The following is a 19,163-nucleotide window of genomic DNA, read 5'->3' as shown; positions in this document are numbered from 1 at the left end:
TGGCTGCACCTCAAATTCTCGGGTGTTGTCACCTACACATGCTTCAGAGATTATTTTAATTTTTTTGTTTATTTTTATTTATTTGAGAGTGACAGAGAAACAGTGAAAGAGAGAGAGAGAGAGAATGGGCACGCCAGGGCTTCCAGCCACTGCAAACGAACTCCAGACGCATGCGCCCCCTTGTACATCTGGCTAACTTGGGTCCTGGGGAATCAAACCTGGGTACTTAGGCTTTGCAGGTAGGCGCTTAACCACTAAGCCATCTCTCCACCCCCTCAGAAATTTTTTTTATGGAACATTTGCCTATATATTAAAGTCTAAGCACAAAATTTATTTATATTTTAAATAACACTGCACATGCATAAGCTGAAAGTAATCTAGATAATTTTTTTGTATATATGTGGTGTGTGTAGTATGTGTAGTATGGCCTCTGTGTGGGACATGCATGTGTTTATGTGTGTATAGTATGTGTAGTGTGGTGTGTGTGTAGTGTGAATCTTTGTGTGTAGTGTGTGTGTGTGTAGTGTGTGTAGTGTGGTCTGTGTGCGTTGTGTGTATGTGTGTGTGTGTGGCATGTATGTGTGTAAAGTATGTGTAGTGTGGTCTGTGTATGTAGTGTGATCTGTGTGTGTAGTGTGTGTGTGTAGTGTGTGTGGTGTGATCTGTGTGTGGCGCGTGTGTATGTGTGTGTAGTGTGTGTGGTCTGTGTGTGGCATGTGTGTGTGTAGTATGGTCTGTGTGTGGTCTGTGTGTGTGTGTAGTGTGTGTGCATAGTATGTGTAGTGTGGTCTGTGTGTGGTGTGTGTGTGTGTGTAGTGTGATCTGTGTGTGTGTGTGTGGTCTGTGTGTGGGGTGTATGTGTGAGTAGTGTGTGTAGTGTGATCTGTGTGTGGTGTGTGTGTAGTGTGGTCTGTGTGTGGGGTGTGGTGTGTGTGTAGTGTGGTCTGTGTGTGGCGTGTGTGTGTGTGTAGTGTGTGTGTGTGGTGTGTGTGTAGTGTGTGTGGTGTGTATATGTGTGTAGTGTGTGTAGTGTGGTCTGTGTGTGGCTTGTGTGTGTGTAGTGTGTGTGTAGTGTGGTCTGTGTGTGATCTGTGGTATGTGCATGTGTGTGGTGTGTATGTGTGTGTATTATGTGTAGTGTGGTCTGTGTGTGTGGTGTGTGGTATGTGTGTGTGTGTGTGTGTGTGTGTGGTGTGTGTGGAGTATGTGTAGTGTGTGTGGGGGTGTGTGTGTGCACAGATTCATGTGTGCATGTGCTGAGGTCAGAGAACAATGTCTGTGTCCTCCTCTATCACTCATCTCCATGTTCCCTTGCAACAGTCTCTCACTGAATCTGAAGCTGTGGGTTTTGGTCCAACTGGATGACTAGTGACCCCCTGAAATTCCCTGCTCTCTACTCCATATAGGACTGGGGTTACAGGTCTGTGTGATCATGCCTCGCTGTTTACATTGGTGCTGGAGTCACTCAGTAAATCAGGCCCTCTCAAGTCTTCACGCTTGTGCAGCAAGAACGCTTAGCCGCTGGGCCATCTTCTCTGCCCTCTTCCACCCTTTGTCCCTTTTCTCTCCATCTGTCCTTCCTTCCTTCCCTCATTCCTTTTCTTCTTTCTTCCCTGCTCCCTCCTTCCTGCTCTCCCTGTGTCCTCCCTCCCTCCCTCCCTTCCATCTTTTGGCATGATGCTGGGTCCCGGGGCTCATACATGCTCATCATGCTCCACTGAACTCTTCCCCCAGCCCTCAGTAGTTTAAATGGTTTTGAGCATTCACATTTGTCTATGGCAACATGCCAGTACTCAAGGAGTTTCAGATTTGGGACATTTCAGACTAAATTCTTCAGATTAGGGATGCTCAGCTTTGTTTCTGTTTCCCACATGAATGTAGTAGGAATAACATAAGCTTTGGAGCTATACTGATCTGGTTTTTAATGCTGCTGGTGTCACTTTACGGATGCATGACCTTGAAGCTTAATGTCTTTGAGTGTTATTTTCCTCACCTGTAAAATAGGAATTCTAGTAATTTTCTTGAAGGACTATTGTGGGAATTCACAGAATGCTGTAATACAATTATTAGCAAACATCCTAGCTAGTGAGATCCTACCTGGAACAACCAAAAAGAGAAAAAAAAAAAAGCGACAGCAGTCACAGGTGTCACTGACAGTGAGGAGAGGTGGGTACTCTTACACACTCTGGTGGGAATGCAAGATGAGGTGGCTGCTTTGGAAAATGGTTTGGAAATTCCTTAAAAAGTTAACATAGAGTTGTCAGATGACCTAGCAATTTCACTGCTTATGTGCCCAGGAGAATGTTTCCATAAAACCTTAGACATGATGCTCTAGCAGCATTCTTCACAATAGTTGAAAAGTAGAAGCAACTCAAGTGTCCACAAGCAGATACATGAATAAACAACAAATGAGTGTCCACACAGAGACATGTCTGTCCAGAGAAAAAGGAGTGAAGAACTGACACACAGTGCAACATAGACAAACCTTGAAAACACGCTAGCTGAAAGGAGCAGGCAAAAAGGCACATGTGGTATGATTCTAGATATGTGTAAATGTCCTGAACAGGGAAGTCCAGAGACAGAAAGTCAGTCAGTGGCTGCCAAGATATAGGAGGGAGGTGGAGGAGATATAGCTGCTGATTGATATAAAATTTCAGGATTTTTTCTTTCCTTTCTCTCTTTTACCCTCTATCTCTTCTTCATCCTCCTTCCCTACATACCTTCCCCTCTTCCTTCCTTCTCTTCTTTTTCATGATGCTAGAAATGAAATCCAGGGTCTCAGGCATGTTCTACCACTGAGCTATGGCCCCAGCCCACGAAATTTCATTTTGATATAATAAAATATTCTAGAATTAGACAGTAGTGATGACTATATGAACTTGTAGGTATATTAAACATTACTGGATTGTTGACTTTAAATGTGTATTACTTAAAAAAACAAACAAACCAGAAAACAACACTCTCCTACAGTGTGACTCTGGCACGCCACCCAGACGTGTGACCATGAGCACTAAGGGAGACACAGCAGGAATGAGGGCATCACTCAGTACTGACCTGCACCCAGGATGGCAGGAGGCCCTGGTGGACCAGGAGGTCCTGGGGGCCCAGGTGCACCAGGTCTCCCAAAGCCAGGTGGCCCAGGCAGGCCAGGAATTCCTGGTGGTCCCTGGGGCCCAATGATGGTTTCTCCTTTCTGCCCCTGTCAAGGCAAGCATACAGTAATGGAGAGAAGTTACACAAAGTTCTTTTATGAGGACATTTGTAAGAAATAGGTGAGGTCTAGCTGCTGCTATTTATTGTTATTATTATTATAAATTGTGAGGTATGGTCTCATGTATCTGGGCTGGTCTTGAACTCATTATATAGTGAAAGCCTTGAACTTCTGATCCTCCTGCCTCTACCTACCCAGTGCTAATATTATAATCATGTACCACCATGTCTGATTTTATGCAGTGCTGGGAATCAAATCTTGGACTTTGCGCTTGATAAGTAAGTACTCTACCAGCGGAACTTTTATCTCCAGTCTGATTTCCAGCTAGTTTTCTTGTTAATAATTCTTGAGCATGTTTTAGGTGGTGTTAGCTCCATTGAGCAGTGACCCAGTTATGATGACCAAAGACACCAGAGAACCCAGACAGGAGCCCGAGGCCCTGGAGATGTCCATTCTGGTCTGATCTTCGCACTTCACAAATAAAAGAATAGAGACTAGACAGCGTAAAGGACCTTCTGTTCTGCCTCCATTATAGGTCCTCACCATAGCTCTTTCCTTTGGGTGAGTTCTCCCCTGTGTCCATGTGCAAAGCCATGAGGCTAGCTGTGCCTGGAGTTAACTGACTGCATATAGCCTGGACCATCGACACACTCAGTTAATCTACTAACCCATCCACAACTACTGTCAAGGGCTGGCCCACCAAGCTGACTCTCAACTGCCTGCCTCAGGAAGAGCCACTGTCCCTGGGGAAGAAGACTTGGAGGGGGTCACTACTCACAATCAGGCCAGGACTGCCCGGCAGGCCCGGAGGCCCAGACACAAAGAAGTTGCCGTTGGAGTGTTCCCTGAACCCAGCATCTCCATTCTCCCCCTGGAAGACAGAACATGGGAAGTTTTAATACAACTGGCATGAACCCTCACATAAACCCAAGAAGTTGGAAACACAGGATGCTATGGTTTGAATGGGGCCCCAAATTCTATGTGCTGGAAACTTCATCACCAGTCATATGGCACTGCAAGTGGAGACCTCTGGGAGGTTATACCTTTGTGAGGTGACCAGGTCAGGAGGGCTCTGGGTTAGAGAACTTATGGGTGCTCCTAGAAGTGTCCTTGTTATAAAAAACCTCTCTGGCATACTCATTTGGTCTCACCAGCTCATGCCCTTTACCATCTCAGAGCCTCAACGGAGTCCCTACCAGCAAGAAGCCCTGGGCCTTCCAGTCTCCAGAACCACGAGCAGAACAAATCCTTATTATTTAAGTTACTCAGTCTGTGGTATACAGTTGCATTAATGGCAAACAGACTGAGATACTAGGCCAAATGTTTAGTAGAGAATACACACCTTCAAGCTGTTCAGATAATGTCTCAGGTAAGCTGGATCAACAGGAGGACCTGAGGGGAAAACGCTTCATAAAATTCACCATTGTAATTTCAGAAATTCAAAGTAAGAGTTTCTAAATTGGTAACCATAGTTATCTCTTAGTGGCAGTGACACTACTTTGGTTTATTAGGGTTGACGCTAGGCTTGGAGGCATCTACAGTCTTAGTCTAGGCTCAGCCACCCAGACACTACCTTGGGCAAATCCATGGTTGTCTTTGTGCTAAGTTTTGCACATAAACAATAATAAGAAGGGCTGGAGAGATGGCTTAGCAGTTAAGCTCTTGCCTGTGAAGCCTAAGGACCCTGGTTCGAGGCTCGATTCCCCAGGACCCACATTAGCCAGATGCACAAGGGGGCACACACATCTGGAGTTCGGTTTGCAGTGGCTGGAGGCCCTGGCTCGCCCATTCTCTCTGTCTCTATCTGCCTCTTTCTCTCTCTGTCTGTTGCTCTCAAATAAACAAATTAAAAAAAAAAACAATAATAAGAAGTCAGTACTCCCTCTGCCCCTCCCTCCATTCTTCTCCCCCCCCCCCCCACCAGTCTTAGGGTTGAAATGAGGGTCCTGACCATCTAGTCGAGTGCTCTACTACAGAGCTTCAGCCCCAGCCCCTGGTCTCTCTAAACAATGCCCCACGTTGGAAATGTCCAGCCCATGACTGGGTCTCACGAGACTTGGAGGGTCTTATAACTAGCCTTTCTGTCTCAGTGACCTTTCTCAGACCTGAAAATCAAAAATGAGGCCTGGAACAAGAGCTGGCATACCTGGTGGTCCTTGGGCTCCTTGGTCACCTTTTTCTCCTTTTGAGCCAGGAAGACCCCAGGATCCTTTCTCTCCTTTAACACCTGCCATCAAACACATATGCATACACATTTTTTTTTAAAAAAAAAAGGTGGGAAAGGATAGTGGAAAATCACCTTCATTTTATTTAAAAAGTCTTTGAGAATCTTTGGCAAAGTCTTAGGCTTGTAAGACCCAACAAGAAACCAAGAAGGAGGTCGGAAACTCTTGGCTGAAAGATGAGGAAGGGCCAGATAGGTACATCCACATCTCCCAATCTTGAAAAGCTTGCCATGACCGGGGAGACAGACCCAGCTCCCAGTAACCCAGGGAGGGATGAAATATATGAGGTCATGAAGAGAGGACAGCCAGGTGCTACAGAGCCCAGTGGGGGCTGGCCCAAAGACTCCCTCGGACCATATGTAGACTAAGGCTCAGCACCCATGCAACCCTCACAGATTCATGTGCAGCCTGATGGTGTGAGGGGCAGAGAAATCTCCAAGGGGTGGCAGCACAGGGCAGCTAAGTGTGCGGAGCTCTTCACTTACACAACTGGGAGAAAGAATGCCAGCTGTGCGGCACCTGCCACTCACAGGAACAGGAAGCATTGCTTTTGTGGGGCTTGCCTTCCTCACCCTCCATCTCCCCTTCTTTTCATAAAGGAGAGAGAGAGACAGAGGACAAAGCCTCAGAGAGCAAGGCTTCCTTCCCCCTCCTCCAGAGAGTAGAAGTGGACATGAAGCCTTCCAGTTCCTGTCCCCGAGTGTTGTGGCAGATAAACCCTCCAATGCTCTCAAGCTGAGAGCTGAGCTCACGGTGTAGACAAGTGTTGAGGGCTCGGGCTTTCTCAATGTGGGGAAAGGACTGTGAGCATCAGGGGCATAACGGTGTACACTGGGGACCATCAAGGAGCTGCATCCATGTCCCCAAGCCCCACCAATACTGGGAAGTTGCTGAGCTCAAGGACCAAGGTGGAAGACTGTGGTCCTCCCCTGCCCCAGCCATTGGTCTGTGATGGGCAAGAAGACAGCAGGCTCGTCAGCACAAGGCGATGGGGCTGCTCCCCTGAGGAGGGCAGGAAGAATGTCCTCAAGTTCTTATGTAAGTGGAGGACCTGACCAGGAGAATCACCTCCAGAAAGTTTGATTCCTTTCTTTTCTCCCAGGGAAGCCCCACAGGACAGAGAAGGACTGAAGATAGCAGAGCGCAAACCCAGCTCCCTTCTTCCCTAAGCTCCATGCAGCACCCAGTGGAAGCAGTCTTGAATCAGTTCTGCGAACCAAGTCAGAACGCAGTAACTGAAATGACGGAAAAGCCATGGAGCCCACCAGCGTGATACAGCAGAGCTGGAGGATTGAGGGACAGAGACCACTCCTTCTTTCAGCATCTTCGTGTGTAGCCAGGCTGACCTTGCGATCCACTAGTATGCACCACCGTCACATGCTCCCCCCGCCCCCACCATTCTTTTTTCAGTGCTGGGGATGGAGCCTCAGACCTCGCACATACCAGGTGAGTGCTCTCCCACCGAGCTGTCCCAGAGTGCTCCCAGGGGATGATGATGTTGCATGCTCTAAGGCAAGGGCTTTCTGAGCCCTAGATTAGCTCCTGGTTTATTGTATTACAAAGAATTTTCTTTCTTGATGTGTATATATTTTATGTATAACTTTCTTTTTTTCGAGGTAGGGTCTTGCTCTAGCCCAGGCTGACCTGGAATTCACTATGTAGTCTCAGGGTGGCCTTGAACTCACAGCAATCCTCCTACCTCTGCCTCCCAAGTGCTGGGATTAAAGGCATGTGCCACCACTCCTGGCTCTTATGTATAAAATTTTATGTGCAAGTTATTATATACAATGTCACAGTGAATACAAATACTAAATTCTTCCATTCACAAGGGTATCTTGTGGTATTACAGTAAAGTTACATCTCTTGGGGTTTTTAAATTATTTATTGCTTTTTTAATAAAACGGTTGTACTCTTTGAGTGGCCCTACTCTGCTAAGGGTCTTCTTTGGCAGGGGTATTGATACTCATTGTGGGGACCAAGACGCCACAGTCAGTCTCTACAGGGGCAAGGGAAATATGATGCCTCAAGCTATTCCCACCTACCCTGAGGCTCTTAAAATCTTTCCGTCCTGTCCTCCACAATGTTCCCTGAGCTTTGGCAGGCAAGATAGGGATCTGATTTAGTGTTGCTTTCTCTCTAGACTCTAGATCTCTGTTTCTGCGAGGTTTGAGTGACCATACACTATCACCTATAACATTCTAAGTGTCTGGAAAACAAGAACCACATGGGATGATACCACACAAGGAGTCGGTGACTCTTCTGAACAAGTGAACAGAGGAATGAACAAATAAAGTACGTCCTGTTGCCTGAGAGGCTTAACCAAAACAAAAGAATAGACAGGAACATGACAAAACCCAACAGAGGTGCAACTCTTAGCACTGGCTCAGCTGCTACCTCTCTCCACACTCAGTCAGCCCTTCCTGACCACCTCATTGGTATATAACACTGGGCACTTGGAGCCCTTCTTCTTCAGAGGCATCAAGTCTCAGGAAATATCCCAGAGAAACATACAGTGAAGAAAGGAGTGCGTACCATGGAAAGTGACGAGCTCTGGATCCTCAGGGTGATTGGAACCAAGCTGGGAAGAGAGAAAGGCCAGGTTAGGAGACACCAGGAGCCCCAGATTGACACTTGCAAACACAGGTAGCCATACCCTGAGAACACACCAAAGAAATGGTAATGTCATGGAGTCAGACTTGCCTTTGGCTCTGAAGCTCCTGAGCACCCAGGTAGCCTCGTTACACAGACATCCCAAGTTCATCCCATCATATAGCTAGCTTTGGGTAAACAGAAGTGAGACTTATTGGCCAAAAATCTCAGCAAAGGGGAAACCCAACTCTGTCAGACAACAATTGTGACAAGTGCTGGCGTGGCTAACACTGGGAACTCTTGGCTTTCTTTTTTCTTATCAATTAGGATTGATGGACGTGTGAAGCCAAGTATCTGAGCCAGCCATGCACTCAGTCCTGAAGCTGGGCCAGCTACCAGCTCTGCTACTGCATGCAATGACAGGCAAGCATAAGGCACAAGAGCGGATGGCAGCGACAGCAATTAGTCACACGTGTATATTGTTGGGTTGGAAGTCATATTCTGGACTCATTAAACACCAGGGGTCTGGAATCAAAGCCACTCTGGATAATTTTCCAGCCTAGCTCTTTCCCAGATTCCGGTCTTCCTTTATCTATTAGGATGGAGCCCCCTGCAACCTGGTGTTTAATATTTCACCTTCATCTTTCCACAGGTAGAATCAAAGTGATCCACCTGGAACCAGATCCTTCTACGCTTATGGGTTGGAGGTCACAGCCACTGGGGGGGGCGGGGGCACCATGAGAAGATAGGAAAGGAGAAGGGAATTTTTCAGAAAAAAAAAAAAAAATTTAGGCCAAGGATAAACATTGCTGGGGTGCTGGCAAGTTCCTACACAGTGGGGGTGAGCCGTAAGTTGCTGTGGTGTTGAAGGGCTGGAATAAGAAGGTGTCTGTGAAACACCGGAAGTGAGAGGATGCACTTCTACTTGAAAAATGTTCCCTTTGAGAGCTTCCTAGGAAACACCCATGCCCCAGTTCCCTCAGGAAATTAAAAAAAAATCACCCAAACACTCTAAGCCCATCAATGGCTTCTTTTAAGTAGCTTCATGACGCCCAAAGGCCATGGCTGCGGCAAAGGGTTCCAGCGTAGGCTACATATCCGCAGTAGCATTTTTCACGGAATCGTTACGTTTGGCATGGGCTGGTCCACAGTGGATCCACTGGGTGCCTGGATCCATGTAGGTGAGAGGGGCCTCTGACGCTCACACAGAGTGGGACCCAGTGGGCATTCTGCCCTCCGAGGCTGAGCCTCTTCTGGATGAGGAGGCACAAACACAGTGCTTTCTCTCAAGCGTCCCCAGCAACTACCCTGGGTGCCTCTCTCTAGGCCATTAATATAAACATGCACTGCATGCTGTTGGCCTCATGTGGGACTTCAGCACCTTGCACAGGTAGATCCTGTCCTCTGCCTTCCACACTTATATGTCTCAAAGGTCAGACTTGGACATATGTCTGGGGCTTAGCCTTATCAACACCTCCCACAGGCATCGATTTGGAGTCTACCTCCAAGAGCCTTCATAAATTACCATTTTCAAATTCCAGAGAGTAGAACCCAGGCCTGTCCAATTCACTCCTGTGTTTCCAGGGCCTAGCACAGTCCTTGGGACTGCCAAGGGCTCAATAAATATTTACTGAATGAGAGAAGGATTATACAGTTTCATGACTCATGGCCCTGTGTAGGGACAGGTCATCCTTCCTGGGTTTCCCTACACAATCAAGTGTCTCTTAACATTATGGATGAAATCTCAAAGAAAGTGCTGCCAACTGCTGCCCAGAGTACTAAACAAGCATGTCCAACTCCTTGGAATCTCAGTGCTGAGGCCACAGGTTGGCCTTGTCTCTTTCTTCACCAATTTTAAAGACATTATTTCACAATTTTATGCTCCTCCAAGCATGAAGTTAGTGTGGTCCCACTAACAGAGGACTCAGCCATATGGATCATAACAAAAGAAGTCAATGTGAGCACGTTAGACACCTTAGACAATGCAGGTAGTTTTTCCAGGGTCTGTTACCTAGAAACTTCTAGACTCTTAACGATCTAAAAGGGGCAATTGAAGATACTAGAGGTAACATCCATGGATGGAAGGGACCCAATGCATGGCTGATTTTTTTTTTTTTCTTTGAGTTGCCATCTCTATAAAACTTGCTCTTGATGGTGTGACTATGTTTTACTTACAGGGGTTTTGCAGTGTGGTCGGGCAGGTATTGGGAAAACAGCCTGTGAGAAAGTGAACAAGAGAGGTGAGGCCATCAAGACACCAGCTGAAGCCAATCTGGTAGCCCCAGCATGATCCCAGGGCAAAGCCATCCCCAGCTCCATTCTAACTTACGCCTTTGATGTTAACCACAGCTCCAGGGGGCCCAGGCGGTCCTGGAGGGCCTGGTAGTCCAGGTGGGCCCTGGGGGAAGAAAGGCCCATTCTTATTTCAAGGAACTGAAAGCAAGAAGGAGCTGCAAAATAATCCCTAAATTCTGGTCTGGCAACCAGGAAGGGAGGATCCACTGGAGCCAACCAATGTCTCAGCTACATCTGGGACCTCATTGTGTCTTCACCACACAGCGTGGGAGAGACAGCAGAGTAACTGTACCATCCGTGGTGGAGACACACAATGAGGCCCAGAATGGAGATGTGACCTGCTCAAGGCCACACAGCAACTTACAGAAAACAGATTAGAGCCCAGAGTCTGGTTCCCAGAGAAATTCTCAGTGACTATCTGTGTTTCTGGGACTGTGTAGGGGGGTGTTGGGCAGAGAGGGGACACTAGCACCCTGGGATTTGGTACCATCTCTCCTGAGCATGCTCAGAGCCCTTTCTCTCTCCCTGTCTCGGAGGTCTGCGGGGAGAGACTTATGGAGGTGTTCCATAGGAGCTGAGCAGGGCTGGGTGCAAGGATCTTTGGAAATGCAAATAAGGGGAAGAAGAAAACCGTTCCTGAACATGAGGTCCACAAGAGCCAGTCAGCAGGCCAGACCTTCCCTCACCACGACTCTAGACCCCAGCCCACAGCACCCCAGGTTCTGCCCCTCGGGATATAAGATGTGGGCAATGACTGTGGCACTCACCGGCATCATGATCCCTCGGTCTCCTTTGGCGCCCTTGAGGCCATTCAATCCGGGGCGACCCTGAGACCCACACAGATATTTTAGTGAGCTCTCTGCCTGTGGGCCAGGCTGGCCATATGCCACCCCCACCATCCAGGATGGGGGGAACCACTGATACCTACAGGTCGTCCTGGGAGGCCAAATTCTCCTTTGTGTCCTGGTGGTCCTTTGGGTCCCTACAGGCAAAGCAAATACCAGGTTAGAAAATAACAGAAACTCAAGTTCCAGAGAGATGCAGGGGGGCAGGGAGAGGGGAGAAGCCTGCTTTTCTGGAGGGAGCACTGATGAAGCAGGAATAGGAAGAAGGAAGGCATGCAGCAATTCTGACATCTTCACTGGCCTGGTTCCTGGTCCCCTGCCTCTCCTCCTCAGCCAGGAAGTGGTTGCTCAAGGCTCACTTCACTTTTTGTTTTGGCATGATTTCAGTGTGTGTGTGTGTGTGTGTGTGTGTGTGTGTGTGTGTGTGCGCGCGCACAAGCGCGCGTGCGCGCACATGTCCCCATGTATATGAACGTACATGTTGAGGTCCGAGGTTGACATCAGATGTCTTCCTCCATCACTCTCCTCTTTATTTATTGATGCAGGGTCTCTCACTTCAACCCAGACCTTACCTATTTGGCTATACTAGCTAGCCAGCTGGCCATGGGGGGTTCCTATCTCTGCCTCCTGAGGGCTTCCATGCCTGCCGGGCACTTCCTTGGACACTGGGGATCTGAACGCAGGCTTTCACTGTGTATAGAGAGCCCTGTACGGACGCTCTTCATCTCCTCAGCCTGTCACCTCACTGTTCTATAGGCTGCCCCGGATGCAGATCCAGGACCCCACTCCTCACTCCGAGTGTCAGAGTGTCAAACGGTCAGAGGCTCAGGGCCTCAGGTGTCCCAGGTAGCCACATGTTGGGCTGGCTCAGAGCACGGGCTTCACTGCAGGTCCTATGTCCCAGGGCTCGCCGTGTCTTACATTCTGAATAACGCAGCCCCGCCTCTCCTACGCCAGTCTGCCTGTTAACTCAGAGAAGAACATGGCTCCTGCCCTATTCCTATCTGTCCTTAGGCCCAGTCTCAGACTAGCACCCGAGGCCTCCAGCAGAGTCCTTGACCCGTGGGTCCTATTTCAGGGCTGGCTTACTGAATTCACATACTTCCTGAGCCACGGCCCTGTTCCAAGCTCTTGTGAGAAGCATCACGTGTGCTGGGTTCCGAGGAATGGCACAGCTACAAGACTGGAGGCCTCCAAGCCCCTGTGCCCACTGCCATTAATACAGACAGCCATGCTGTGAAACTGGGCAAAGAAAGACTGCATTCAGTAGCCCATGTGTACAGAGTGGTGTGGTGGTGCACGCCTTTAGTCCCAACACTTGGGAGGCTGAGGTAGGAGGATTACTGTGAGTTTGAGGCCAGTCTGGGGCTACAGAGTGAGTGCCAGGTCAGTCTGGATAGAGTAAGACCCTACTTCGAAAAAGAAAAGAAAAGAAAAATAGACTGCATTTAAACAGGGTGTGTAGGACAAGTCTCCAGTCCATATGACTTAGGAAAGGAAAAAGCAACTACAGAACACAGAGGGTGCTACCAGGGTTTGGGACACTTGGCAGGTGGTTATAGCGGAATATTTCCCAAATGGCCATGTGCACACGAGCCACCTGGACCTTGTTAAGGGGCTTGTGTCTGGGAGCTGGTGGATCTGCATTTTCAGAACCCAGGAGACAGGCTGATATTGATCTAGGGGCCACACTTTGAGTAACAAGCCCTATCCATTTGTAAAAGAGTTGCAAGCTAGTCTAGTTACTAGGGCCACAGCTAGCCCATATGGTAGCATTATGCAAATTAAAAGGTGCCCTTCTTGCCTGTGTTTAGCAAGCTGTGAGCAAGCTGGCCTTCAGTGGGACACCCGCCATAGCCATCTGCAGGCGCCTGCTGGCCCCACTGCTAACTGTTTGTATTTCCCATGGCACCGAGGGTTACTGAGTGGTTAACAGTTGAGAACAAGACTCCCCCATCTGCCTCTGCTCTCAGCTCTCCCCCTCCCCACTCCAGGGCATCCATGCTGCCTGACTTCAGGGACTGAAGGTCTTCTCAAGGATGGTCTTGTTGATGAGAGGCCAATCACAAGAGTATGACCCTTTTTCTCTAAGCCTGAGACTGGCTTCAACCAAACAGACCCTGAGTGCCATTCTACAGCCCAAAGTGTTTCAAAAGAATCAAGGGGTGCTTATTCCTTGAGAGCCGAAGTATGGAAGGGGAGAAAACCTGGATATTAGGTGTGATAGGCTGCCCTCAAATCCCACACCTGACACTTGCTGACAATGTAAGAGTAGGCATGTTACTTAAACTCTCTGATCCTTGGTTTCCTTGTCTGTAAACAAGGACACTAATATTCACAAATGTGAGGATTGTGAGGTTGTAATGAGATGACCCATGTGATATTCAGATAATGCCTAACTACCAGTGACTGTGTACACAGGAACTTGCCTCATTTGGGGAGGAAGTTTAGGGTTCATCCTTAAGAAAAGGAGCTTAGGAAAACTATTCAGAAGCTCACATGTGCTACAGCATCTTAGAACCACAAGGCCAGAGGGCCTGTAATACCATCTACTATGAATCCCGTCCGTTCAGCACACAGATGGGCAGACAGATGCCTAGAGAAAAAAGAGGGCATGGCCCTAGCCTCACAGCAAGTGAGCAGCAGATCCAGCAATAGAACTCTAAAAGCCCAGGGAGACTCTATGGGGTTCCTTTGTGGGGCTCCCCAGCACTTGGCCAGTGCTGTGACATAACTCTGAATGCTCAAAACCACTGGATTCACCTCTCCTTTTCCTGGACAGACAGCAGTGCTAAAATCGAAGGCCCTGGAAGCTGAATTCTGCCCCACGGAAAAATACTAGAAATGGTGTCCATTATCATCTCCAGTCTCTTCCCCCTCCCAACCTCAGTCAGGTGGAAGATGTCAGTGTGACCTTGAATCCACAAGATGGCAGAGTCATTGCACATGCACATCCTGAGTCCCCGCTTCCTACTTGGAGGGGAGAGGCCCCAAAAGGAATAATCACAGTGGACTCAGCAAGCATGAGAAACACTCTGCGTCTGTGTTTAACCACCAAAGTGCTTCTTTTTGTTTTGTTTTTGAGACAAGGGCTCATGTAGTCTTAATAACCGCCGAGATTCCCATATAACTGCAGTTCTCCTCCACACACACACGTATTTTCACAACTAGACAACTCCGTCTCCGTGAGTCAAAGTATGAGAAACTCCTCAGCCCCCAGGTGGGCAGAGAGGTACCTAGCTTACCATGGGTCCCGGGGCTCCATGCATTCCAGGTTCCCCCTGTAATGAGAGACACATACTCGTCACTCAGAGAAAGACTGTTGGACTTACAAACATAAATGAGAAGCCAAAGCAGATGTGTGCCTTCAGGGCCTAGGGACATAATTACCTTTTTGCCCTTCACCATTTCCAGAGGAATGTCCCCAGTCAGAATGGCACCCGGCTCTCCTTTCTCACCCTGCAATACAGAGACTCTTTTGATGAAGTGGGACCTCCTCCTGCCATCTTCTAGAAGGTCACAGAGCTCTTTCAGTCCTACTGCTACGATTCCTCACCTCCATCCCCTTCCTGCCACCCTCCAGCCCCATGCCCCAGCAGGACCTTCTTGCAAGCCTGGAGTATGACAACAGCCTTGGACACGATGGAGCAAATGTTCTCTGCGCTCTTCCTTCCATGTTCCCTCTTCTGCTCCATCACTCTCTCAGTCCCCCAGGATCCAGCCCCAGCATGGGCCTGTCTATCTCTTGCTCTGACACCTGACATATTTGATGACTTGCTTTCCCAGTGATTTAAAAATCTGTCTGCACCAACAATCCTTGTTCTTGTTTGAACAGCTAAAATTGGTCAGGCAATACACCAAAAGTATGAACCCCAGAGGGCTTTCTCAAAACAGGGGCCTCGTGTCTCTGGGCAGCTTTGTCTCCAATACTCCAGGCCCCTGCACAAAACACTTGGTCAGGCAAAGCTATGCTGTTGGGAGAGAGATGATAACAGACCAGGGGTGAGGACGCAGGATCCTGCCCGAAGTTCTGTTCTTAGTGGGGGCCATCCCAGAGAGACACCTGTTCCGAGAAGAGCCAGATGGAGAATCCTGCATCTCTCTGAGACCTCCATGCCCCTTCCCCCCACCCCTGGGGAAAAACTGAGACGGATACAATGCATCCTCTTTTCAACAGGGTGGGAAGTGACCAGGTAGAGAGAGGCCCCTCTCTCCAACCCTCAAAACTCACAGCTGGTATTTGGATCTTACCACTCCACTGGTGAGGACAGGCAGTCCTGAGCACGCCAGCAGCAAGAGACAAGCACACAGCATTAGAGGCACAGCGACAGGAAGTACGTTAGCTGTAAAGGCTGAGCAAAGCTGCCTGGGCATTTGTCCCAGCCATTCAAAGGGGCAAGGAGTTTAGGGGAAGGAGTGGCATGTCAGACACTCTAGGTCCATCTTACCTTGTCACATAGGAAATAAAGCAAGGAAAGCAAGAACAACCCAACTTGTCCAGGATTCCCCTACCCACAGCCAGCATCCCTTTTCTGCAAGTCTGTGGCAGCCAGAGACCACTTCCATGTGGTCTTCCCAGTATACTAAGCTCTCAATCACCTGGAATGGGGATCAGCAGACCCTAGATCCTGTCTCTTCCTCCTGGAGCCAGGGTGGCATGGTGGACAAAAGGCTAGAGAGAATCCTAAACCCCACTCCTCTCAGAAAGGATGCTTTTCTTTGACTCCCAGTGAGGCTCTGGAGCTGCTCAGTCCTCAGCTCTGGTCAGCCTCTACTATAGCAGAGCAGCTCTGTCTGCTGTGTTTTCCACCTGCCCATCTTCAAGTTCCTGAAAAGCTTGGTATAGGAAACTGCTAGAGCCTTTGGGGCCAATGAGTGAGAGAGGGTGACCATGTAAGTGGGTGGCTGAATAAGTTGATTCCCATCCACAATCTCTGTCATCTGTTTATAGATGCCACTGGCCCCTCAACTATGAAAATTTACCAGGAAGTTGGTTCTCAGAGGCCTAGAGGCCTTGTAGAGGTACAAAGGCCAACCTTGTCCCCTGGGAGCTCTCCAAAGGTACTCTACAGGCTATTTATTTCAAAGGTTTTGGATTGAGCTTCATCCAATTGCAGAACACCCCGACTCACAATCAGGAAATACTGTCAATTGATTGATTCATCGCTTATTCATTCTTCCAGCCAGCAAGTGTTCAGGGGTGCCATTTGTGTACCTGGCCTAGGTTAGTACCAGAACTACAGCAAAAGGGAACCTGTAACCAGCATGCCCCACAGGTGGTTAGAGCACAGCACACGGAAGAACAGCATTCAAGCGAGCGCAGAGCTGCGTTCTCTTTCCAGATTAGGGGGAATCAGTGTCATCTCTCCCATGGTGAACCTTTGCCTCTGAGATTATGAAAGTGAACAGCTGGAGAATGACTGCTAAGGGGCACAGGGTTTCTTTGCAATGTGATGAGAATGTTCTAGAATTAGTGGTGATAGTTGCATGACTTTGTGCATCTGCTAAAAATCACTAAAATGTACAACTAAAAGGAATTATTAATATGGTATATGAACTCTATCTCCAAGAAGAAAAAAGTCCACAGCTATGTTTGACCAACTGGAAATGGTCAGAGATTCCAGAACATGATTCCCTCCGCCACCCCTAGATACCTAGGTCCTCTAACCCCTCTTACCTGTTCTCCTTTCAGTCCTGGGAAGCCAGGCACACCGGTGTCACCCTTTGGTCCTCTAGGCCCCTGCAAGGAAACATTTCAGTGTATTGTATTGATTACTAAGGCTCAAATGTTTGAAATAACCACATTCGGCCTTTCAAAGTCCCAGGGTCTTGGAGGAACAGTGCTGGTCCTGCCCTGAGGCCAGGCTTTGGCTTTTGCATGGGCACAAACTTCTAGACAAAACTGAATGCTTTTTATGCAGAGACACACTTCTCCTCCAATCACGGTGCACACAGATGGTTAATTAGGGCCCTTCCACTCCATGGCCCCCTTCTCCTATTCTGTTGTCACCCTCCTCTCTCTTCAGGGACTTAAGTAGACTATTTACTACCAGGCTCGTGCGCTTGCATTCATAGCAGGCCAGCTGCGGCCCAGGCTTTGGATGATCCCAGGTACAGAGATATGAGTATGATTTAATCCTCCACGAACTGTTCATATAGCAGACACACACACAGAAACTAATTTAAAGTGGAGAACAAACACAAGGGTGGTAAGATTAAAGTCTTGGGCCAGAGAGATGGCTTAGTGGTTGAGGAACTTGTCTGTGAAGCCAAAGGACCCAGGTTCTACTCCACAGAACCCATGTAAGCCAGATGCACATGTTGGTGCATGCATCTGGAGTTTATTTTCAATGGCTAGAGGACCTGGTGTGACCATTCTGTTCCTCCTCTTTCTTTCTCTCTGTCAAATAAAATAAGCTTTAAAAAAATAATAAAGCAAGCGTGGTGGAGCACACCTTTAATCCCAGTACTCAGGAGGCAGAAGTAGGAGGATCGCCATGAGTTTGAGGCCATCCTGAGACTACATAGTGAATTCCAGATCAGCCTGAGCTACAGCAAGACCCTACCTTGAAAAACCAAAAAAAAAAAAAAAAAAAAAAGTCCTGTGGGTCTCAAACACAGGGACACTTCCAAGGAGCACAAAGGTAAGAATTAATAAGGAAGACGGTAAAGCTTGCTCATTCAGGGATGGAGGAAAAGAAAATTCCATGGGGGGTAGGGAGGAGGACAGAATGAGAACTGCCCCCTAGCACAGACAGAAGCTAGCTCCTATACTACTTACTGGAAATCCCGGCAGCCCAGGCACACCATCCGGCCCCTGTGAAACACCAAAGAGAAAACATTTCCAGCGTCAGAGGGGCCTGCCGCCCCCAGGACCTGCCACCGTCCTGCTCTGCTCCCCAGCCTAACTCTGCTGTTCATTGCAGCTTCCTCTGTGTGAGGTGACTCCGTTTTAAATCTCTAGGGCGGTGGGCAGCATGGGGGCCGAACAAGTGCAACTCTGAAGAGGAGCTTGGGGGCCACGGGGAAGAGCTTTGCTCTTTTTCTTTGTTAGGAGCAAGACTTTTTAAAGGACCAGTAACTTTAAAGGTTCCAGCACACAAAGTTTGTGCTCACAGGGGCCGGAGCCCCTTGGCCTGCCAGTCCCAGATACCTGCTGCATTAAACAGGTATGAGCTCGATCAGATGGACATAGATAATAGGTACATGTATGATAGAAGATCATAGATAGATCAGTAGATTATGGATTAGATAGATGGCAAATGGACAGGTGACAGGTTATATAGATCAGTGGATATCAGATAATTGATATAAATGGCAATTGATGATCAATAGATCAATATACAAATAGATGATAGAAGACAGATGCATTAGTACATGACAGATAATTGATAGATGATAAATATACAGATGATTGACAGATGATAGATATATGGATAGAAAGGTAGATAGACAGATGATAAATAAATAGATAGGAACGAGGTGGAGACAAGTTTCTCAACACACTGGATGCAGAACAGGGTGGAAGAGCATGAAAGTGGTTGAGTTCTCTTAGGAGACAGCAGCCACTGAGCGGGACGAACCTTGATCCAGCCTTAGGGATAACAGGGCCTGGATTCACCCACAGGGAGGTCAGAAGTGGGAAAAGAGAGGAGGGTGAAGCCTGGTAGTGCAGCAACCAGGGCCCAGGACCACCAGCTCAGAGAGGCCGCTCTTCCATTCCAGGCTGTCTGTGCTTGCTTCGATATTGACCCACTAGCACCCCAAGCCTCCAGTAGTTTGGAGAGAATGAGTAACCTTCCGAATAGGTTTTTGTTTGTTAGCTTGTTTGCCTTAGCGTCTGAATATTGGAGTCCTTCACTTCAGGAGCAATGAAAGGAAGAAAACCCCAGGATGCAGCTCTGGACAGAGCCAGAGCCGATGCTGCTGCACAGAAGGAAAACCCAGGGGCAGAAAAGCCCCTCAGGCATCTGCGAAAATCTTAAAGGTCCCAGGTGT

The 19,163-nt window shown here is 48.3% G+C and overlaps 1 protein-coding gene across 1 annotated transcript in view; it reads right to left on the bottom strand.

Annotated features, from left to right (window-relative positions):
- Positions 1 to 19,163, bottom strand: part of Col15a1 (collagen type XV alpha 1 chain) — a 115,091-nt gene that overhangs the window by 13,242 nt on the left and 82,686 nt on the right. The window contains exons 22-34 of the mRNA XM_045142240.1: positions 17,947 to 17,982; positions 16,843 to 16,905; positions 14,556 to 14,624; positions 14,411 to 14,446; positions 11,249 to 11,302; positions 11,088 to 11,147; positions 10,355 to 10,423; positions 10,201 to 10,242; positions 7,969 to 8,014; positions 5,358 to 5,438; positions 4,554 to 4,603; positions 3,990 to 4,082; positions 3,055 to 3,199 (exon numbers count right to left, since the gene is read on the bottom strand). Of these exons, the coding sequence (XP_044998175.1) occupies positions 3,055 to 3,199; positions 3,990 to 4,082; positions 4,554 to 4,603; positions 5,358 to 5,438; positions 7,969 to 8,014; positions 10,201 to 10,242; positions 10,355 to 10,423; positions 11,088 to 11,147; positions 11,249 to 11,302; positions 14,411 to 14,446; positions 14,556 to 14,624; positions 16,843 to 16,905; positions 17,947 to 17,982 (844 nt within the window). The remainder of the gene's footprint in view (positions 1 to 3,054; positions 3,200 to 3,989; positions 4,083 to 4,553; positions 4,604 to 5,357; positions 5,439 to 7,968; positions 8,015 to 10,200; positions 10,243 to 10,354; positions 10,424 to 11,087; positions 11,148 to 11,248; positions 11,303 to 14,410; positions 14,447 to 14,555; positions 14,625 to 16,842; positions 16,906 to 17,946; positions 17,983 to 19,163) is intronic.

The sequence above is a fragment of the Jaculus jaculus genome, chromosome 1, assembly GCF_020740685.1.
Source record: "Jaculus jaculus isolate mJacJac1 chromosome 1, mJacJac1.mat.Y.cur, whole genome shotgun sequence".
Lineage (NCBI taxonomy): Eukaryota > Metazoa > Chordata > Mammalia > Rodentia > Dipodidae > Jaculus > Jaculus jaculus.
The sequence above is the reverse complement of the archived record's forward strand: the minus strand, read 5'-3'. Positions and strand labels throughout refer to the sequence as shown.